Source organism: Chelonia mydas, chromosome 10 (assembly GCF_015237465.2).
Source record: "Chelonia mydas isolate rCheMyd1 chromosome 10, rCheMyd1.pri.v2, whole genome shotgun sequence".
NCBI lineage: Eukaryota > Metazoa > Chordata > Testudines > Cheloniidae > Chelonia > Chelonia mydas.
This window is the reverse complement of record NC_051250.2, coordinates 75,172,072-75,195,976: the sequence shown is the minus strand read 5'-3', so window position 1 is coordinate 75,195,976 and position 23,905 is coordinate 75,172,072. Positions and strand designations below refer to the sequence as shown.

Below are 23,905 nucleotides of genomic sequence, written 5' to 3'. Positions count from 1 at the left end.
AGCCAGAATATTGCGGCGAATGGAAATGAGGGACAAAACATGACATTAAAGGGATCTCCACAGAACCAGACACTGCAAAAGCAGTACTGCAACACGTGACTGTATCTGTGTGGCAGTGAAGAGGAATACTATAAAAGAAGGACATGAAATTGTCAAGTATGCAGCAGGCAGACCAGTTTATCTGAAATAAGAACCAGCTCAAACGCTCACTCAAACTGAACCTTCAAAGGCAAAAAAGACTATTGCTTAATAGATCATGGGACCAGCTGGATTTTATTCCCAGATCTGCCATTGACCTGCTGAGTAACCTTGACCCAGGCACTTAGGACTGGCTTTTAAAAGGTCTTTAGGCACCTATCTCTGCATATAGGTGCCTAGTAGGATTTTCAGATCACCCCGGTGCCTAACTTCCACTTCATCCCACCTGTAAAATGGATACTATCAATGGGTTATGAGGCTTAAGTGTGAACAGCTGGGCCTGGCCTTTGGGCTCACAAGACAATCATGTGGGAAGGTTCAGCTATGGAATTCATGTCCCTACTTGGTACAACAAGGCCCTAATTGGCTGACATTACTTGCACTTTGCACAATCTATCTGTGACAGCATCCAGGTTATTTGCACCTCTGCCCCCTCTGTGGTTTGTCCAAGAGCATCCTTTTACGACTCTGGCCTCCCATCATTACCTCTCTTCATCCCTCTCCTTCCAGACTGGGGATTTAGACCTGCAATCTACTGTAACTGTCCCAGCAGGTCTGACCATAGTCCAGCACCAGCCGTTCGGCTCTCTCCCAGGGACTGCACCAGCATTTACCAGCAACAAACCAGCTTTCACAAAGCACAGTACATTTATTTTAGGACAAAAGCATTACACAGGAAACATAGCATAAAACAGCCTTCACATTTGCCATGCTTACCAAGTGTCTTCCATCTTCCAGGTGACAGAACCTGACAGAACCAGTCCTTCACACCCTTCCAGCAGGGTTTTGCCCTCCTGGTTAATCTCATCAGTTTTCAGATCAAAATGAGGGATGCTAAGTCAGTTCAGGCTGACCCTTTATACCAAACCCCCATCCATCATCTTCTGCGCCACTTCAACCTTGTGTGACCCAGTCTACCCCGCTTCTCCCCCGCGGGTGGTACTTCTCTGTATTTATCTATCCCAGGATTTGCAATAATAATGCCCCTATTGATTTTAGTGGCTGGAGAAGATAACACTCCTCCCCTCCCCCAAATACCATCCCTACCTCACAAAGATACACATAACACTGATAGATAGAAGTTTATGAATAATCTCTGTGCCTGTAGCATCCAGCACATCTCAGTAGAATAGCCTTTTGACATTTCCACGCTTCTGGTCTCACATCTGTCACATTATCTATTCAGCTATTCCTTGATTTTTCAAAAGGTGCTGATCACCTGTAACTTCCATTGACTTCTACAGATTTTTATGAATGCTCCGTGCATCTGAAAATCAAGGGTGGCTTGAGTTTCTGTTGTGGTTTGAGGAAGCTATTTTTAGATAATGTACTTTTTAAAAAATGACACTTTCTTAGATAGCTGCATCTTACAAATATGGAGAGTGTGTGTTTGTGTGTGTGTGTGTGTCCCTGTTAACCATATAGTACTGCATTTAAGATATGCACTTAAAGATGTCTGTGAGTCAAGCTCCCCCTTCATTACTTCAAGCATCACTCTTGTTTCACGCTTATGGAACGTTCTGCCTTTTGCTCAAACTGACATATTAAATCACATTGGGGGAATGCATCAAAAGGGTCACTTTGCTGAAAGCTCGAATATGACATTTGCTAGAATATTTTTTCTATCTTCTGTCCAAGATGTTTCACCTTTTGATCTGCCCACAACCCTCTCCACATGCTCTGTATGGGAGGCCCTTAGCAGCAGCCATTCACAAGTCAGATGGATAGGCAGCCAGCCATGATTGTAGCAAGAGTCTGTCAATATTGACATTCCTCATTACCATGCAAAATAGCATCAGAGTGCTTGAGATAGTGCCAGTCCCCTACAGCTACCTAGGAGGCACCCCTAGAAAGTCAATCACTTTGCTGGTGTATGGAGACTACGGAATTCCTTTTAGTTGGTGACTCACGCAATGTCTTCCACAAGCTCAGGTCTGTGGCTAGGTGGGAGATGTCTGCACCAAGCAGCAGCTGCCCGATGAGCCTGTTTCAAGGCTTCACTTTTAGATATTCAATGCTTTAAGTAACAGCACCTGTCCGACTCGGTGGGTGGCTTGTTGCGGTCTCCCTTGTCGTGGCAGTTGAGAGTGACAGAACTGACACAGTTGACCATTCCCAGGAAGCATCATGAGAAGATGAACAGGTCTCATGCAGAGGGAAGAGACAGGACTCCATACAATATAAAAGGGATTCACTGAGGCTGGGGGATAGACACTGTGGTTGTCCATGACACTCTCACTCCCAGAATCACTACACAGGGTCCCCCTAACTACTGACAAACACAACAGTCATTCTATAGCCAGTGCCTCTCCAGGTGAGGGCCTGAGACTCTCCCCACAGCACAGGCTAGCTCATTCAGCCACAATATACATGTTGTTTCAACTTAAAATTTCTATTTATGCCAAGTGTTTTTCATTGCAAGGGTCAGGGATATTTGGTTCTTTCATTTTGTTCCGTTCCAATTTATCTGGGACACGTCCCTTGGCAAATTATGGTTTTAAGGGTTTTTGTTGATTTGTTAAGGGACTCAGAGACCATCAGGCTTTGGGCACACTACTCCATAAATGTACCTACACTGCAGGGCTGCAGTGAGAAACAGATCGTTATCCTTCTAAATCTCTAAATCAAACTTATTACCCAGTAAACATTAATATAATTTGAGTGGATCATACCGTAGTCCCTCTAAGACACTGGTTAAAAATAATTTAAGAGTAAGTAGTCACCTCCACTACGTATGTTTCATTTTCACAACAAATTTGCTAGTATTGACATGATACATAGTGCAATAACTCAGTCAATATTCAACTTTAATAACTTCATGAAAGATTTGGAGGCAGCTTCACATATAGAAACAAAACTCTGGACAGCAAAGAGTCAAGTAACTGGAATTATAGACGCTTAACATCCGCTTGTTCTTCAGCACCCTCATTCTTATTCAGTGGCAACGAAAGCTGCTGCACGTTGTTTGGAAAGCAATATGATCCAGAGGAAATATATCCATGGCCAGGCTGTGATGACCCATAATGAAGACCTATGAAAAGTTACTTTTCTTCAGCTAACTTGTAAAACATTTCAAATTAGCATCTTATTGCATGGGCTTAATTTTGGCACTGGAACTGATGATGTGATTATATGACAGAAATCATGTTACCTGCTGAGTCAACAGATTAACTGAAAAGGTGTTTCTGACTTATTAAAAATATTTTTCAAGTTTTTTTCCCCCATAAGCCTGGGGGTTGGAAACCTTTTATCTAATCACTATGCAAACGAACTAGAGTATAATTATTTTCACATTCCGTTCTAATACAACAGTTACAGCAACAGCAGTTTAGTCAGTTTTAGTAAACTGTAATACTATCAAAAATATAATTTATTAACCAACATGTACAATAAATTGCACCACTGACTTTAATTTAAACATCTAGCAAAACTCAATTTCCCACAAGTTGACATTTGGTTAAGACAGTGCAGAAGCTATACATTATACTTTAAAAACGTACATGGAACAAGCTCAGCTGTTGTCCAAACTTGAGTAGTAGTTTGAGACTCAACAGAAGATGAGTACAAGTGCAGCGGAAAAAAATGGAAGCTTCACAGGAACCTTGCCATTTCCTTCCAAAAAACCTTTGAACTCACGGGTTTGTAATACAAAGTAGTAAACCTCCTGGGTTCAAGTTACTCAGCAGTTTCAAACAAATCAATTATAACCTTATATTTTGCAATGCCTTGAGTGGGGATATCCTTTATCAGTATTAAGATGAGGAAAGAGGAAGATATAAGCCCTAACTCTCACAAGCAATATAATGGGTAAACAGTCTTCTCTCTCTAGTCAATTAAGCTTGATATAGCTCCCACTGACATCAGGGGAAAGGTTCCTATTCACTTCAACGGGATCTAGATCAAGTCCTTTGCTGCAATTATTTATTGTGTCATTTTGTTTCCTAGACAACTACTTACAACTATCAAACCAACCAACTGATACTTAAGTGCCAGTAAAATCTGAACATACTGCTAATACAGTGGGGAAAAAAATCACAAGTTTTCCTCTACCCCTCTGTAATACTAGACAACGAGATTCAGCAGCGTTAGATATGCAAGATCTGAACGCCAGCTTGGTACAAAAGAACAGGTCTTCTCTGTTAAGGCCTGATATTCCTCACACTGAAGTTAGTGGAAATTTTGCCATTAAATTCAATGAGATCAGTATCAGACTCATAGTGAGTCGTATTCAATACTTGCTTGATATTCGTATTTATTCCTTTTTCCTCCATAAAGGAGATTTATTTACATTCTGATCATCTATGGCAGAGATGATCAGGAATGCAGGGCCCAGCGTAAAGGATTGCAAGCACACACATCATCCAGTACAAAACTGCCCAAATGGTGAAGGCATACTGTACTGCAAAGAAGTAACTGGAATGCTTTATTAAAAGCAATGGATCCCCCACTTGCTCAGTGATTGGACAAAGAACTGGCTTTACTAAAAGACCAGCAGCCAGCATCTGCAGGCTTGCAAGATTAACCGTGGCACTTCATGTGAGCTAAGCTAGATGTGATCTTTGTGTATATTCTGATACTCCCCATGTTAACTTCATGTATTCTACATTTCACATCAGAAATGACCACTTTTAAAGTAGTATTAGCTGAACAAATATTCTTCCACGCTTTTTTGAACGTATTCACATATTTGACTAGTCATCCTGACAGACAAAAAACCCACAGAAAAGGGAAAATCCTACAAAATACAACGAAGCAAAAATGATTTTGTTCCTTGAATGATGAGATGAGGTCTTATTTTTATTTTAAGACACCATTCACACATCCTTAGAAACAATAATAAAGGAATTATACTGGGGACAACTACTGACAGAACCAGGTTGTGTAAAGATCAAGGGGTGGGTAACCTCCGCACAACCCAATCCAGACTGGCAACACCATGCAATTGAAGCTGAGCTAGAAAACCCATGGCATTTGAGAGAGATCCCACAGAAGTGGGAATTTCTATTGTAAAATTGGTGGCTCATCATCCAACCAGCAATATAACTGTGCCCTCTGAGTTTGCATAGTTTGTTCTTCACATTGGCCAGTTTGAAACAACACTGAAGACAGACACCAAAGTCAGAAAAAAATTGGACAAAGCAGGGATGTTAAATTATTTTAAACTATGGACTCACTACCCAAATGTAGCTAAATATAAAAAGAGGCTATATCAGTAGTGATCAGATAAACATGAATTTAAGCTATTTTTCCAATCCATAATTGTGACTTTCTTCCAGTATTACTAATAAAAGGAAAAAAAACTTATACTGTCACATTTTGGCTACACAAAATAAATACATTTTATTCACTGAAGACTGGAATCCTTGTAGTATCACTTTATAAAATGTTAGGTGAAGCTTCAGCTTCTTATGGAGTATGCTTGTATTATGCTGGACTGCACTTGCTAACAATAAAGAGACGGATGAACTGAATAAAACACTTTGTAATTCACACCTTTCAGTAAGTTATGGAAACAATAATAAGCTCTATCATGTGATCCACACTAAACCAGAACAATGCTATCTTTTAGCTAAACTTTCCTATAGGTTGATTTTTGCTTAAAATAAAAAGGTACTTCCAAGTCTACGTGCTTTTAACATTGAGAAAAGAAAAATCAACCAGTCAACTCAATATAAAATCTGCAGTATAAATGAAAATGTAAGAAATGAAAATCAATCATTTCTTTTCCTGATCTATTAAAGCATGGAACCAGTAATAATAATTTCCAATTCCACAGTGGTTGTACCGTCAAAACATTTGTCAGTGTTGTCTTTCAGTCCACTAGTACTTTAGGGAAAGCAAGTGCCTGGGAATCAGTTGTTCTGAATTTCGAATGAGCATGTCGCATGCATTCCCTTACACAAAGGAATTTTTTTTATGCCTGGGTTGATACATTTTAGATCTATTTTAAAGCTGTATAATACCTGACACACCATTGTGTGGCAAATTAAATAGTGCAATATGTCAACATATATATAGTGCCAGCAATTAAACACAGAAATCTGTGCTACTCTTCTGAATTTTCACACTATGATTTTCTGACTTAAGGATACTCTGAACTTGGCAACTTACAACTCAAACTTGTATTGTCCTACAGAATGGAAGACAAGCTCAACATCCACTTGGCTGTCTTTGTACTGATCCCCAATGACTGAGACAATATGTTTGAAATCCTAGAATTGGGATTTACAAGACAAACTAATGAAATGACAGAGGAGAAGAAATCCAACAGCACAGAGGATGTTTGGACATGGGCTCATTTCCCACTGGAACATGGATCTGTCAAAAGGGCTTTATTATAGAAAGTTCCATTTATCAGGGACTGCGGGTGATATTTGCATTCCTTAAAGCATAAATCTTCCAATTTGTGGCAGCTACTTCAACTCCATAAAACCAGCCCAAGAGAACCCGTGCACCTTCTTATAAGTAATGGGTACAAACTACCTACGAATCCTGCCCTCAAAAATTGCCCTTCTAGTGACGTTTGAAATACTTAGGACGCTCCATTCATTTGAACAGTCCACAGTAAACCCACAGCAGAAACAGATGCTTGTTTTGGCAACAGTGCAGCATTTTAAAACGCCACTCTTTCCAGGTATACATTTTCCTCACCACTGTGTATATTAATACGTTACCAAGTAAGTCAGTCTCTTTATCTTGCCATTTTTATATCATCAAATTGTTCCATTCAGATCTATTTCAGCATGTAACTACTTATAACGAAGAACATTGTGTTAAGTCCCCAAGTAAGTTATAGTTAAAAACTAAACTAATCATGAACAGAATGTATTAATAAAAATATATTGCAGAACAGACCAAAATGACCACCTTTTGTACTGTTTTAGTTTAAAATTAAAAATATAAATCACAGACATTTTGGGCCTACTTCTGCCCTTTGTACTGTAGTTGTAAAGAAAATATTCCAACAACAAATGACCCCCCACCAAGACAGTAATAATTAGGGTTTTGAGTTACACTTCCCACAAACATGCTAAAAAGCATGTTACAGACCTTTTGTAAATATATTTGCATATGCGTGTATGTTTTTCTAATACTCCTCTGATGTTAAGATGCTTGACAAGCTGGTATGGAAATCAGTCAAACCTTGAACTCAGAGATACAGGGGCCAGCTCTCAGCAAGATTACAGGACTCATTGTTCACCTCTCAGACTACTCCAGGATTTTTGTCAGCAGACAGAAAATAAATATGGATAAATATGTATGTATCCCGCAGATTTTTTCATGCAAGATGAGAGCTATTTCAAAAATAAATCAGTGTTACAAACAAAGATACTGATCTCCTAGGACCTGTGGGAGCAGCTCCATGCAGGCCTTCACGTCAAAAGCAGGCCGAGTTCTCCCTATTAACCCCCAATCCTCCAGCAGAGGCTGTGTCCTGCAGTGATGTCTGGAAGGAAGGTACTGCTTCTAGTAGGTGGATTTGAACACCTCAGTCAGATGCAAAGGCTCAATCTACTGCCATAAGAGCTCTTTGATGGGGAAACTATTGAGGGGAGTGGGGGCAGGGAAGAGAAAATGGCACACAAATGTAACTGGGATCCTTAAATGGCTGCCATCCTTGTGTGCCTGTATACCCCGAATCCTGCTGGTAGTGGGAGAAAATTACAAGTAACAAGTGAAAACTGGGCTGCCATACTGGAGATAGGTTTTTTAGATTATGTGTCCATCTAACACTGGTCAAGAACTAAAACACCTTTAAATGACACAAAGTATCAACCTAAGTAGCTCCACATGTGAAAAACACTAACAAAAAATACTTGAGACTGAGCCCCTTGAATTAGTTTGATTTATATGTTGTCTTAGAGGAGAGCAAAAGTGTTAATACTTGTAAAAGCTTGATCATTACATTTCCAAAAAGTTTTCGCAGCTCACCCAAAATGACAGGGCAGGATTTACGTGCCCCTTAGCGTTTCTGGCTGAGCATTTCTGCTATTTTGAAGTATGCACACATGTACACAAACATACAGTATTCCAGTACCAACGAGATACACAGTCTAATGCAGCTTTAAGCTGGCAACACTCCTGAGTAGCTTTAAGTGTTTATCAACTCAGTAGGTCAAAAGTCTGCAGACACTGGGTGGAGCAGCAGTATGCCACAAAACTAACAGATCTCCGCCTGGAAAAAAAAGAGAGGATAGAAAAAACAGTTGTCAGTTCAGGATTAAAGTAACTGGCCGCCTTTCACAACAGACAATTTTGTGGACTGTAAAAATAAAGGATAAGCCCTGGTCAATTTTCTAAACAGAAGATTTTTAATTTTGGTTTGTGAAAACAGCAAGAGGTTTTTCTTTCTGCATAGTGTTTTGCTGAGTGTTACTGCCAGTAGGTTTAATGGCTAAGGGGGAAATATCTGGAGAACTCTTTGATTCAGTTTCTCTCATATGTTTAAATTACTGCTTGGAAGCATGAAATAACTGAATTCTGACAGCTAACAGTCGGTTTGAGTGAGTCAACAAGAAACCAAAAAGAAAAAAGTGGAGATCAGAACTCCAAAGGGATGATCAATGGGCTTTGCTGTTGTATTGGGCTAAGTGCCATACACTTTAAAAATCCACATAAAGGGGCAATTTCACTTCCTTCAACTGAAACTCTCCCCCCCCATAACTTCACTAATGACCTGGCCTCTTCCTTAGGTAACAGTGAAGTCTGATTTTTAATCCACAAAACCAAGACTCACACTTTGCCCATAAAGAAAAGGAGTACTTGTGGCACCTTAGAGACTAACCAATTTATTTGTGCATAAGCTTTCGTGAGCTACAGCTCACTTCATCGGATGCAACATGTTATTTGCCCATGTTATTGTAGGGAAACAGAATTACACAACCCCTTACACTTGGAAAGCCCAGTCCACCTTTTCTCAGCACTCTCTTCCCCAACCCCCCCAATACATTTTATGGTAGAGGCAAATAAACGTTAGTCTTCCCAGCAGAGGAAAATGATATAGACAACCCAAACAAAAATTGTGGAACTAAGGTGATATGCTAAACTGTTCAAACACCCAGCTTCTCCACCCTATGGTTCTATTTGTACATGGACATGGTAAGCTCTTTAGGATAAGGATCCTGTCTTCCTATCTCTCTCTAAAGTACCTAACCACAGTATTGGCATTACATAAATAATAATATTACCATGCCAAGCATGTGTACTGCAAAGATAAGAATACCAGACCATCCTTAAGTCTCAATGTCTGTGGATTTGCATCACAATTCTACAGCAGCTGAAAGTTATGTGATTGGATATTCTATGACAATCCATTCTGGACCCAGGAAGGTGATGGGTGTTCATGCTAAGTGCATATGCTAAAATACTTGGAGATTTTAGCTAAAAAGTGAAAAAAGGGCAGTAATGTATATTTTAAATGAAACAGGTATTTTAGAGTCTCAGCATGGCAACATAAGGGATTAGTACACTGAATCATAGCAAAACTTAATTTGGTGGAAAAATATGGTATTGTTTTTAACATTTGCAACAATAATTTCTTCCTGGAATAGAGTCTGCCTGGCAAGTTTCAGCACAGTAAGAATTTTAATAATCCCTGGAAAATAAGGGTTTGTGTTGGAGGTGTTCATTGACTCTTAACCATAGTTTTGTGGCAACTATAAAAAGTAGGTCTCTTCCATCTCTTTAGGAATCTAGCCATCTGCTGCCGCTGTAGGATCATTACATACAATATAAAGCTCAGCGGTTTGTCCACTCTAGTTCGGATGTCCCAAAAAAGAAATGTCCATCATTTGCTTAGGAAACTACACAACACACACTAATCCATTTTGCTTCCTGGAAAAATTTCCTGACAGCTTGAATATTTTTTTCTTAATTTCATCCCATTATGTCTTGTTATAACCTCTTGTGCTGGTGGAGTTTAATCATCTGACAGTCAAAATTTCAACAGAACAGCAAGTTGAAGATAACTGTCTTTACAATCAGAAGAGCTTTCTAAGAAAGGAGATGGCTTTTCTAAAATAGCAGTTATGGTGCTTCCTGGCTGCTGTCCAAATTTAAGATGCACAAGTTGTTTTCACTTCATAAAGCTGTATTGCTCATAAATCAGAGCAGCATTATGCTACAAACTCTCAGCACAAGAGGCTGCCATATAACTTGAGAAAAATTATACCATCTGCTTGAATCAGCAATCAGATTTTTTTATTTTCTTTTTTAAAGTTTTCCTACTGATAAAACTTTTTTTTTTTCTTTTGCTGCTACAGAAGAATTACTGGCAAATTAAAAGATTTTCAACAGTGCAAGAACTGAGTTTTGTATTACTGGTATGTATGGGGCTTAAATATCATTCTCAGTAAAGACATCTATAAATGCCTAACTTTTCTTTTCCATGTTTAAGAGGAGGCTGTCTAAGGAATTGTTTAACTCCTCTTCTCAGTAGAACCTAGCTCTCGGGTTTGTTTGTCCAACAAAATATGACTTTATTTGTTGATAGCAAACTAGATTTCTGAAAATACTGAGCTACATTGTGAGTAGTTCTCATGTTCCTGTTATGTATGTGTCTATGTCCTCATGGTTCAGCTATTAGCTCTGGTTTATGGAGAAAAATTCCTACACATTTCTCCCCACTGCCCCTATAAACATGGCACTGTCAACTGGGCAAGAGACATTCCCACCTGAGATGGGAAGGATAGAGCACCACCTGCTTATTCTGTGCTTTATCACTAACCAGGTGCACAGCCACAGGGTCTTTTCTATGGTGGAACCTCCTCTCAGACACAAAGAAGGGAAGAAACTCAAGTCAAAACAAACCATGGAGCAGGCTCAAGAGAGGTTCAAGCTAGGATGTTGCTGCTGATTCTCCTCACTGACTGAAAACACCCCTTGACACCAGGCAGAAGGCAGGCTTCTAGGTATGATGTTGCTACACCTCCCTTCTTGGCAAGATACTAAACTTTTCTCTGGTTGATAATTATGGGTGCATTAATTGACCAGCATGACTAACTGGAGGCTGAAAATGAACACACTCCCCACCTGCCTCAGTTTCCTCATAAAGCCTCAGTGAAACAGAATTACCTTTCTCCGTACAACTAAAATTTTAAACAAAGTTAGGTCTGTGAGGATAGACTGTTTCACTCACCTCTCACTAAAACCTGTATCCCACCTGCCCATGTATTCGGCACCAACCCCAGCTCAGGCTAATAGGTGGTACTGGAAAAGCACTACAAAATGACCAGTGTTCAGCATTAAGTTACGCCAACTTTCTACCTGCCTGAGGAACAATACTCCATAGTTTTAAACTCGTTTGATTATGCTACCAGGCAAGCGAACACAACTGTGTAGGTTTGGCTGCTTCACTAGACAGCCTTGCAGGCATGTTCACATTTTCTGTGACCATAGAAACTGAACTGTTTGTAATTGCATTTCACTAGCAACCATCTTCTTCAGCACAGCACCCTTCCACTGCACACCCCTGATTTGCTCATATTGAAGAAGAGCATTTTAGTTGCAGATTATTTGAAATATACTCTGATAATGGCTGCAATGCCCCCACCACTGGCTTTCATTTTTGCCTTAAGCAAAAGAAACCAATATGCCTTGTGGCATTTTATTTGGTGCTTGCATTTGCCTCAGGTACAGGGGTGAAGTCATCAGGTGAAGGATTGCTGTTTGGTAATAGTTCTTTCCTGACTCAAAGAAAACCCTCCCAATGGATTTCCTGATCACCCACGTGCTGTTCTATTAGGAATAGTTGAGTCCCACAACATCAGAGCCATTAGCTGTTCAATAGTCATTGCCACCTCGAGGCTGTTCCAGGTTTATGGAAATTAATCTATTGTAAATAAATGCATAAATAAGATAACTTTAGATTAAGAACAATCTATACTGGGTGACTCTGATGCTTGCCGGGAGGGTTGTGAGGCACCTCAAACTACCTGGCCTCTGCATGAGAAAGCCTTGTCTGTGCCTCCTGGGGATCAGCTCCCCAACTGCACTGGCCATAGGCTACACAAGCACTGCTCTCTAGGACTTGCAGGCCCTGCTGTCAATCTACGGGTTAGCAACTGGCACACCCCAGCCCACAAGCCTTCTGCGCATCGCCTTGGAGTATCCAGCTGCTGGTCCACTGGACACTCACAGCATTCAGAGATTCACTGCTTCCAAAAAACCAATAAACCACAGCTTAACAGTTTCACCTCAGATCACGGCTCCACGTAACATACAGCACTTAGATAAGTTTACAGTGAAATCAAGTATAACTATATTTAACACAAAAATTCAAGTAGTACAAGCAGAAGTACTGCAAACAAATGGTTTGTTTAAAGATTCAATGGGGCCCTAAAAATCTATGCTGAGAATGTATGAAACAAGGGGACAAGTTACTGGGATGTAAGGTTAGTCTGCTATTCGCTTAGCAGGAGGTGCCCTAAGAGTCCACAGGGTTTGCCCCATTTGACCTTCTGTATGACAGACAGATCAGAGGTCCCCTGGATCTTCTTAGAGATTCCTGGGGGGGTGGCACTGAGGTAGCGGCAGGGACTAGTGGCTGAACACGTGCAGAGGTTCAGGAAGGATTTAAAATCCCTGATGGGGATTAGTGAGGTTTTACTGCTCAAAGGCCAGGCAGCTCACAAAGAATGGTATGATCTCAATAGCTGTGATTGATCATTTGATGTGGGTGATTGGTTCTGGTGTTACTTCCTATAAATAAGCACAAAATGCACAATTCATGGGAAGAGGCTTATGAGGTGGCAGAAAGAGGTAATGTTACCTGCAATATACCAAGGCCCCACAGCAGGGTTACATCTCCAACTGTGCAAATCAACAGGTGAAAAGTATACTACAATCGTGAAGCCATTGTAAACAAGATTTGCTGTGCAGATGAGGACTGCGAGACAGCCCCTCTTATTGACTTGGTGATTGAATGCCACAGCGATACCCAACTAGAGGGCACTGGTTTATATGAAGGGTTAAACCTAACTGAAAAGGCAAATATGGCCATGCTGCAAAGTCACTGACAGGTATTTTCCAGCAGGCCAGGCTGACTCACAAAATGGTCCATAAGATTAACACTGTCGGACCAAAGCCAGTGTCCAGCAGAGCATACAAGACAACTGGCAAAATGCAGGAGCAAATTTGCAAGGAGGAAGCAAGCATGTTAGACATGGGAATAGTTACAGAGTCAAATAATAGTCCCTAGGCTTCACCAGTTGTTACGGTCCCCAAAAAAGCTTAATGCTGTCACAAGTTCCTGGTGCCTACCCTATGCCCAAAATCAATGATATGCTAGACATTTTAGGCAGGACAAAATTACCAAGCACCCTGGATTTAACAAAAGGCAAATCCCCTTAGACACTGAAGTACAGAAAAAAAAATTCACCTTCATAACCAAATCAGAACTTTGTCAGTTTAAAGTGTTACCTTTTAAGTTAATTAATGCAGAAGTCACATTTCAGAGGCTCGTTAATCAAGTGTTGGCCAGGTTATAGGGCTATGCTCATGCCTCCACAAATGATATTGTAATATTCAGCCATTCCTGGCAAGATTATAAGGATGATGTGGGAACTGTGCTGAAGAAACGCAAAGATGCTGGTCTTACAGTAAAAATGACAAAACGTAAGATGGGGAGGCCAAAAGTCCTTTATTTAGGCTATTGGACAGAAGAGGGACAGATTTGTCTGGATCCTTTAAAAGTGGAGTCCATTGTTAACTGGCCTGTACCTTGAACCAAAAAGCAAGTTCAGTCTTTTAGAGGTTTGGCAAATTATTAATGCTGGCTTGTGGAAGGTTTCAGCAACATTACGGCTGCAATTACAGACCTCTGCAAAAAGAGACTGCAGCCTGTCAAGAAGGCTTTGATAAAGTGAAAAGAATTCCATTAGAGAAACTGGTTCAAGCCAGTCCTAGCTTTGATAAGATGGCTGAACTCTGCACAGATGCATCCAATACAGGCCTGGGAGCGGTGTTAATGCAAGCGGGCCAAGGCAATAAAAAGCATCCTATAACTCAAGTAAAAAAAAAGTGATCCCCTTCCCCACACTGAAGAAAATTTTCTGTCACAGAAAGAGAATGTTATGCAATTGTTGGGCGGTCAGGCAGCTAAGGCCTTACCTATTCCACAGGAAGTCCAGAGTCCTAACAGACCACAGTCCATTGGCATGGCTTCACAGAACAAAAGGTACCAACTCCAGACTCTGCGTTGGAGAGCGCTCCAAGCATATGACATGGAAATGGTACATATGAAGGGAAAGGAAAATGTGGTGGCACATACACTGCCCAGGCAACTGGGCAGGAGCTAACTCTACGGCATCAATGTAAGGGAGAAGGTATGAACCAGGGACGCCTTGGTGCTAACTGGCAGACGGCACAGGATTTCAGATGGATCCCCAGGTCAGATATTTGCATAATAGTTCACCAGAGATGACATACCTCAGAAGTGTTCCTTTCAGGCAGAAGGTAACAGACACCTATCTCCATATCTGGCCATTTGTGTATTGGGATGCCTCATAATGGAGGCCTGTTTGCATACTGAGCCACAGGCAAAAGAAGAGATTTCAAAATCTACAACAGAGGAATCTACAGGATTAAGAAAACAAGTGTGTGTGTGTGAGGGGGGGTGTCCTGTGTATGGATAAACAAAAAATTGCTCTGGTATATCTTGGAGTACAAAGTGACACTCTAGGTCCTTCACCAAAAAGGCCAGCTGTCAGCATTCTTGTCTCATGAAAAAAGGGTCACAGCCAGCTGGCTGAAAAGTGATGCAAGGATTCGGGGAGAGCAATATTGGTTAGACATGAGAGTATCTTGTTAATGAAGTCTAGGCTCTAGAATGTATGTTATGATTTTATTTTATATGTAATCATTTTTTCCCGATACTTCTACTTGCTACTACTTGGATGTTATGTTTTGTCAAATAAACTTATACTTGACTTTACAATAAACATATCTAAGTGCTGTACGTTAAGCGGACAAGTGATTGGAGGTGGAACTGTTAAGCTGGGGTGTACTGTTTCTTCTGAAGCAACAAATCTGTGAATATCGTGAGTGTCCACTGGAACAGACTGGACACTCCAGGGAGGTGCTTGGAGGGCTTATGGGCTGGGGTGTGCCAACTGCTAACATAAGGTGACAGCAGGGCCTGTGAAGCCTAGAGGGAAGTGCTTATGTTGCCCATGGAGCTGATACATAGCAGGCACAGACAAGGCTTCATCACGCTAAGGGCACATAATAGCAAGGTGCCTCACAACCCTGAGTACCATCAGCAAGTATCATGGTGACTACTGTTGCCCTTGTTAGTACATGCACAATAAAATGCTGGTGGGAAATGACAGAAATAAATATGACGGTCCCCTTTGATAGGAGATCTCAGAAAAAAAGACTTTACCCCATTAAGGCTGCCAAGCTAAAAAAAATTCCTCAAGTTCCATAAAGACGTTTTTCTTCCCAACAGGCGCCCCTGTGGAAGGTCTGAAACCCCAGTCTAATTTTCTGTAATTACCCCTGGTGCAGGCCCGCCATTGGAGTCTCCCTCAAGGGAAAGAGCTTTGGGTAGACAATGGTAAACATGGGCTGGCTGCAACGGTGACAGTGTCCCAGAGGGCAGTGCAGTAATTCCGAGAGACTTTTGGGTAATGAGATTGGAGTTAGGAAGCTGAAATCTAGGGAAGAAAAGAAACATAAGTTAAGAACCGGGATTGTAACAAAACAAATTCATGATAAGGTTCAACATAGTAAACCTGTTCCATGACCCCTTAGTGTACTAAATATCTCACTAATCCTCTCAGTAACATCTGGCCATGTCAAAGGAGTAGTAAACTTAAGCAAATTATCTGCAAATAAGATGAAGCCCATAATGGTACTTGCAATGTAAATAAGCAAGGGAAGTTAATAAAAAACTGCAGGCATAGGATTAATCAGACCCAAACAGCTAGGTGAAGGTGCTGTTGCTCAAGCAAATACAAAAAAACAGCAAATGCTACAAGCAATAAAACATTTCTAAACAGAGGCATTGGCTGACTCAAGCAAAACTTAGAATTAAAATTTGGAGGATTTAGTTAAGTGTACGTCATTAAATTAGATCTATTAACCGAAGTGAGGTTCTCTGTCCTAATCAGTGGCTATTCAATAGTCAACAATACAAGATTCTAGGAAGGAAGTCGGTATCATTTTATTTATATAATTCAATAAATAACCATCCCACAGCACAGCACAGTTTATACAAACCCCAAACAATTAATCATCCAGAAATTCAAAATTGCCAACGATAACCAAAGCCATAACCACAGCCACCTCCGAAAGGCCCAGCAAATACATGGCCTTATTAGTATGCCCCACAGGTCAACAGATCTCGCTCTTCTATACTCAAGAGGCTCCAGCTCCAGTGCCCCCATTTGCCACAGCTGTGGGAAATGTGATTTCTCAGTTGGGCAGGCCCCAGGCCACTTAGGACTTTCACAAGTCAAAGCCAACATCTGAAACTCCAACAGAAAACAAAGAGGCAGCCAGTGCTGCACACTAGTATAGGGTGTTAACTGAGCAAGATGAGGGGCAGAATTTAATAAACAGACTTCTAGAATTTGCACCAGACTCAGTTTCTAAATAAATGTAAAGTGTAGCCCCATGTAGAGTGCAATCCAGTAGTCTAATTTTGAGGTGACAAAGGCATGGATAACAGAAGAATGGTCTGCATCTAACAGAAGAGGTCACAACTTGCTGACCAGGCAAAGATCCAGGAAAGCCAGCCTGGTCACTGCTGTAATACAATTTTGTAACACTAGCTGAGGTTCCAACACCACCCTTGAAATTGCAAACACAAGCAACCAATAGTGGACCAAAGAGGGTGATATTACCTCTGCCGCAACCTCCATCTCCTTCCCACAACCCATCTAATCCCTGTCTGGATTGACCTTTAATAGTTTGCCCATGACCATGCCCCAGTCTCAACCAGATTTTGACTGTCACCCAAGGTGTTGCTCATCGCCTTTAATGATGGTTACTATGACCAGACTAGAAAGATACAAAATAAACTGTAGTGCAGAAATTTGAGGATAGGGAAGATACTTAAAATAGGTGACTCCTCATCTCTCAAGCACTGGCCGAAGACATAATGCCTGCAACCTTGCACAAGTTTTCCTGCACCCTGCCAACACACTTCACATTGATTGTGCAACACTACCCTGGCCTTTCTAAACTTAAACCTTGCTTGTGACAGTCTTGCCACACTGTGTGGTGGTTGTGACATAGATAAAATTACAATCATCTGTAATTTAAAGATCTGAATTCCGCTTTCCAGAGGAGAGAACTGAATAATCCCTTTTGCCCCAAATCCCCAGCCTGTCTTCCAAAAAAGATTAGAATTTCACGCATGCACACAGAAAATTGCACCTTGTGCTCTATGAGCATTGTATCGTTATAATCTTGGTATTTGAACTCCTCCCTGTTTTTCCCCTAAGTAACAGAAATCAGAAACACACAACCTCTAACAGGTCATTAATTCATTCCCCCAGCAGTGCAGAATTGTTTCCTCTAATATAGTTTCCTGTGTTTGGCCCACTCTTAACATGTGGCATCCATCATTGGCCTAAATAAATAAATAATGTTTGGGGCAGAGAGAAGTCCAAGCAGCAGAATGTCAGCTCTTCACTGTACACTTTTTCTTGGCAAAAGGAACTACTTTAGTGGTTATGATTCACAACAATAATTCCAGTCCAAGCTTTCCCTGATTAGCCTTTTTACATACATCTCCTTCCATGGTTCACAAATTCTCAAAGCATGGAATATGACAGATCCACAACATTCCAAAATCTAACAAAGCCTGAACCCCCAAATTATTCTCAAATATTGGTATCTCATGTGGTAGTATGGTACATAACCAGAGGAGCCATGGGCCAGTTTTCAACAAAGAGCGTGAACTGGAGCAGAACTAAAGCAGCTCAGCTGTCATGCTGTACTGAAATGGCCAACGGCTGCTAACATTTCTTCTGCCTTATGTATAACAAGTCTGCCAGTTTAGGAGCGTGCTGCCTGGCAAGGAGTTGCATTGTTGGACAATGCATCTAATCTTGCCTCGGGAATAATAATTTCTCCCTCTCCTGTCCCATTAAAGTCAGTTTCTTCTCCACTGCAGACTGTGAAAAGCCTGCATCCTTTTACATTGTTCCCCCCCCCCAAAAAAAAAATTCTAACCACCACTTTACCTTTGGAGCCCAATGTTTAGCAATGTCTTTTGGGCCAAAGAATTTTTGTTGGTCACTTAAATGTAATTTGCTGGAATAGACATTTTAAAACATTGATGTTTGCAAAGTACTTTGAAGAGCTCTATAAATGCTACTGTCACCTCTGAAAAGACCATTCATTTGCTAGGTCTTGTCAAGCTCTGAAGGATATGAACAGACAATTAAATTACCTTTTAAAAACCTGTAGTAGGTGTTATAGAGTGTCCTCATGGCTAGCTCTTGCAAAGGCAGCACATGATCGGTCTCTGTCCCTATAGACTTCACCTCTGCCGGGAGGAACACAGTTAACTGTCCCGATGAAAAGGAGAGCAGCTTCACCTCTGAAACCTGAATAGGGGAGCCACAGCTGGAGGAATACAAACCATTCAGAAAGCAGTTAGCCAGAATAAAAGTAACCATTGGGGAAACAATATGCAATCACCTCAAAGTGCGCTTTACACTGTTCTACAGAACACTGCCTTCCTAGAATAAGAGCTCACTCTTATACACAGTGTGAGTTACAGATTGAAATGAATTTAGTACACATTCTAACTGCCTGTAACCGGCTAGATGTGGCCCATTTGAAGGTCTTTACTGATTAAGTAATACCCAATACCTAGAAAAAATGAGAACAGAGCCACAAGGTGAACCAAGGACATTGACTAACAAAGTCTAGTGTTGCTAGCTTTGCCTCTGAGTCACTCTCATTTAGCCAGACCTAACTGAACAGTACAAACTGGTTGTTTCTATTACAAAATATTTTACTAATGGGTCAATGTCTTACCTGACAATTGGGTTTCTGTGCCTTGAACCAACCAGCTTGGAATGATAATGGATTTCCCACCCACAACACATCAGGCAAAATATAGCCATAAGGCAATTAGTGCTTTAAGTGCCACTGAACGCTGCTTTCCCCTTCCCAGAGCTCCCCTGAAAAGACTGCCCTGGTGAAAATGAGAAGATAACCCAGAAAAATCAGCAAACTCTGCCCTTTCCAACCCAACCCAAGTTCAGAAGAAGGGGGATTCTCAGGAACAGTGGATCCAAACAGAGCAGTTTAGTTTGTTAGTAAAAAAATAAACTCCCTACTTGATTTCTGCTGCAGTCTATCCAGACTATTAAGAAGCCAGGAATGACATGAACTATTTGGTATTGTTTATAACAACTCAAAAATTGGAAGCAAAAGTGCAGCCTTTGTTAAGTTCAGATCTAACAAATGGAACAAGAAAAGGGGCAAAGTAACTGAATTGTCAACTTTTCCAGGTATTGGGCCCAAGAAAAGAAACTGGATCCTAACAGACCTGAAAAGGGGGGAAAAAAACCTTCACGTCCCAGATAAGAAGGAACTTCAACTGCACAGGACAGTGGATGAAAACCTCAGGAGAACTGAGGAATGGAACACAGCATCAAGCAGCAGACTGACAAACCTCTCTACTGACTTCAATCAATATTGAATCTTCCTTACAAAGTATTGAGGGGGCGGAGGAAAGTCAGGAACTAAGAAATCAAATGTATCATGTCAGGTCCCAAAAACCTGTGCCTACAATACAGCATCTTTCAGTAAATACAAAGGAAGGGAAATGTTCTGGTGTGAGGAACTGAATTTAGCTGATCTACCCCCTATTAACCTCAATCGATAACACAGGTAAAATGCATTGAATACTTACTTCAGTATCAACTGGGCCTCACATCTACCTTATGGCCTAGGTTATTAATATCCACCTCTCCATCCCCAAAAGTTGCAAAATAGGATGGTAGCATGTTTAAGCGGATAACTGTATACATTTCTGCCAGGATGTGTCAGGAGAAAGAATACTGCCCTAAGAATAATAACTGGTTATTAATAGGCATGAAGGATGCACAAACAAGAATGCCATGAGGTAAGAAAGAGAAACACCATCCCCTTTCTTGCTTATAGTGATCCTCTGTGTAGCTAGGAAAAACTAAAACTCCATGTTAAAAGTGGAGTTACCTAACAGCTTTAGTAAATAAACCACAGGAGTAAAACTATGATCGTATACATTCAGAAGGAATGACAGGCTCAAAACAGTAAATCGATCAGTCCAAGTGGAAGAACAGCAAATCCAATCCAGAGAAAGTGAAAACAAAAATTTTAAGTGCTGAGATAATCACATATATAAAGATGATATTTCAGCCAGCCTGACAGCAGAATTCACAGATTCATTACTTGAGCAATGTAATTTATATTTTATTTTCAGAGTCTTAGCTTTAAATTAGCAACAAGTCGTCAGTTTTCCTGTCCAGACAGTGACCATATAAAGCATTAAACAACCATATCTTCATTCCAGGTCTCTAATCCGTTTACCTGACCAGTAAAGACCTTACACCAGCCACTAATGCTTACTATTGCAAAGGACACAGAAATGCTTTAGCAGACAATTAGTATACCATTTCAACATCCATTCAGTACATTATCAACTCTATTTGAGCACGTTGTTCCTTATGCCGTTAACAGTTACCCTATAGAAGAGGAAATGAGAGTGCGACCAGCAAGTGGAATTTCTTTTGTGTTAGATTTTTTCTCCTAAATAAGTGTATTTTAAGTTATATCAAGGATGTCTATAGAGTATGGAGAGGGGTCTTTTATTAGTATGTACAAGTCCAAACAGAGACCCTATTTTGCTTACTAAAGAAGAGTAGATTCTGTCACAAAATGATTTTACCTTTTAACATAAGGAATCTGAAAAAGTGTGCAGCTCCTGTTAATATAGCCTCTTTTTAGAAATAACCCTGACAGTGCAGCAATAGTTCTGTTCTTAATTTGCAAATATAAGTGCTATCTTTGTTTTGGCGGAAGGGACAGAAATTTATTTGCAAGATGAAATCTGGGCAGGGGGAAGCACTTTATCAAGTCAAATTGCTTGCTCAAAGACTGAGCACTTCTGTTATGACTGATATTGGGGAGACAAGAAGATCAGCTGTACCCAAATGCAGCCCATATAGTGCTAAAATGTGGTCTGTGGCTGCCCTCTTTCTGTAATGGGGAGGACAAAGCTGATCAGCTGAATCGGTTTTTAATTGCTGGTGGTAATTTTTAAAAAATTATATTTTTTATTCATGTATTAAAGAAAGTACAAGTACCACCACACAGCACAATGTGGGCTTGTTTCCCCACATGCCTTACTGGAGTGCTCTGAGGATTAGTTAGTTCACGTCTATGCAATGCTTTGAATGCGTACAGCCTTGTCTACAAGACTTATTAAATTTTCCATTGTAGCTACTACTGCTGTAGCTGCACCAGTGGCAGTAACAGTGGAAGCGTAGTCAAGGAACTATTGGATGCTGCCATTTTAGCCATCTCATCTAGACCTGCTGTATTCAATTGTGGTTAAAATGCCAAAGGCTAACATAAAATCTGATTAGGCTATGAAAATGAAGATATAGTAAATGAGGAGGAACACTAGCAGACATCTTTTAAAAGGGACAAAGTCAAATGAAAATCTGGTTTATGCAGACAGTTGTGAAATAAGATGACAAGTGATGCCACTCAAAAAATTAGCATACGGTTCGTTTTAGATACAAACATTTTAACAGATTAAAATGGAAAATTAAAGATATAGTGAAAGGCAAAGATGGGGTTCAAAATGACTGAAAATAAACAAAACTGTTCAATCAAACCTGTTAGCACACTTTTAGGTACTACCACTAGTGTTTTCTCAAAAAAGAAGAGTGAATTAAAAGTAAAGAAAAACAATTTAACATCTTGTTTACAATTTATTCCGGTTTCTGATAAAGCAAAACAAACACTTAAAGTAGATATACAACCACGTCATTTATTGAAGGATAAGGTCAATAAAATTTTTGATCAGCACAGAGAGACCCCACCTGGCAACAGCAAATTGTGATACAACTGCAAAATACTTATACATCACAGGAACAAACAGAAATATGAGCTTTGGCTACCAGGAAAACCTTAAAAATTCTCAGATGTGTAATGGTTAACATGCTTTAACAAAGCATGGGCTATAAATGTAGAGTTTATAATTAGTGTAGGTATAGTTGAGAGGAATAGCATAGTGATTTTATAATTAGAAGATACTGGGGCATGTACTCCTCTCACCACTTTTGCCCCAGCATAACTACATTAATTTTAATGGAGCTATTATTCCTGATTTAAGTCAGAGAAGAAACAGGCAAGTGTCCTGGAGAGCACACTTTCTCCTCACATCAAACTCACAAACATATGATAGAGCTTAGGGTATTTTTAAATATACATAAAAGTTGGATTGCAATTTGTAGAAAATTATTTAATCGCTTACTGAGTGCCAAGCACTATAAAGAGTTGCTACAGGGATGTTATGAGAGTATGAATAAGAGGAAAGACCATGTGAAATTCTATTCAGATATGGTCCATTATAGGCAAAGGTTTGAGAACCCACTGACTAGTCCAGTGCTGCAATCTATGGGATGCACACACTGTAAGAGATGTTTACTTATTAAAGATCATTGAAACATATTTTAAAAGTATGGAAAAGTATGTTTCAATGAAGCCTACATTTTGGGCGAAATTTAAAACACAGTCTTCAGCTTCATGCCCTACATTATCAGTAAATGTTTCCTACAAATATCCACAAATGCTCTGGCTGTTGTGGCTTAGCACTGAAATATTAAATGTTCAGCAAATTAATGCAGAAGATTACAAAAGTAATATAGAACAGGAAGCCAAAGTAATCCCTTCAAAGTAACATCAGTCCTGAATGAATAACCCAAAATAAAATTCAGTTGTATCACACAGGCATGTATTTATGAAGAGCGTTAGGAGATAAAGGTATGCAAGACATTAAGTTAATTCATGCTTACCCGCTGCAACCAATGACTTTATTATATAGATAAGAAGGGAGCCCTTTCAGGTGAATATTGTTATCCACATAAACATATTGCAGTTCTCGAGAACGACCTAAATCTGGGTTTTAGAAAACAAAAAGAGAAAGAGGAGAAAAATGAAGTAATGACAATTGCCAGCAGAAATAATTAAAATCAAAGTAAGTTGATTGGACTCCCTGTAAGTGAACATGAAATATTACGCTACGTCAGTTTAATTTAATTTGACTAAATGAAATTTGTGGAGAAAGTATTTTTAAAAAGACCCCGGTACACACTAAAGTTACTCTAAAAATACCCAACCCCTTTCTAACATTTCCGTAAATCCCATTATGAAGGGAATGTCACTGTGAGAATGAATTTACTAATTCTGTCAATTTGAAAAGGTAAAAGGGCTCACATCTATAGCTAACCTTTTAAAAACAGCAGGCCAAGTCCCATGCTAGTGTCAAGTGATGTAACTCCACTGAAGTCAGAGCTCCATCAATGTACAGAAACAGAATGGGACTGTTCAAGATAATATAATAATTTAATGAAATTCATTATAACTAATGCAAATTAGTGACCACCTCTGACTTTTCAGGTGTTTACTGACATAAGCTGTAGGGCAGCTAACAGACCAGGAATTGTGTAGTTCTGTCCACACTGGGTTA

The 23,905-nt window shown here is 40.1% G+C and overlaps 1 protein-coding gene across 4 annotated transcripts in view; it reads right to left on the bottom strand.

Annotated features, from left to right (window-relative positions):
• Positions 1-2,988: 2,988 nt before the first annotated feature.
• LRRC28 (leucine rich repeat containing 28) overlaps positions 2,989-23,905 on the bottom strand; it is an 86,918-nt gene continuing 66,001 nt past the window's right edge. For all 4 annotated transcript variants that reach the window (XM_037910241.2, XM_043523661.1, XM_043523662.1 and 1 more), the window contains 4 exons: positions 23,232-23,334; positions 18,602-18,777; positions 15,695-15,854; positions 2,989-8,374 (listed from right to left, as the gene is read on the bottom strand). In XM_037910241.2, coding sequence (XP_037766169.1) covers positions 8,302-8,374; positions 15,695-15,854; positions 18,602-18,777; positions 23,232-23,334 — 512 coding nt within the window. In that variant the 3' untranslated portion in view covers positions 2,989-8,301. The remainder of the gene's footprint in view (positions 8,375-15,694; positions 15,855-18,601; positions 18,778-23,231; positions 23,335-23,905) is intronic.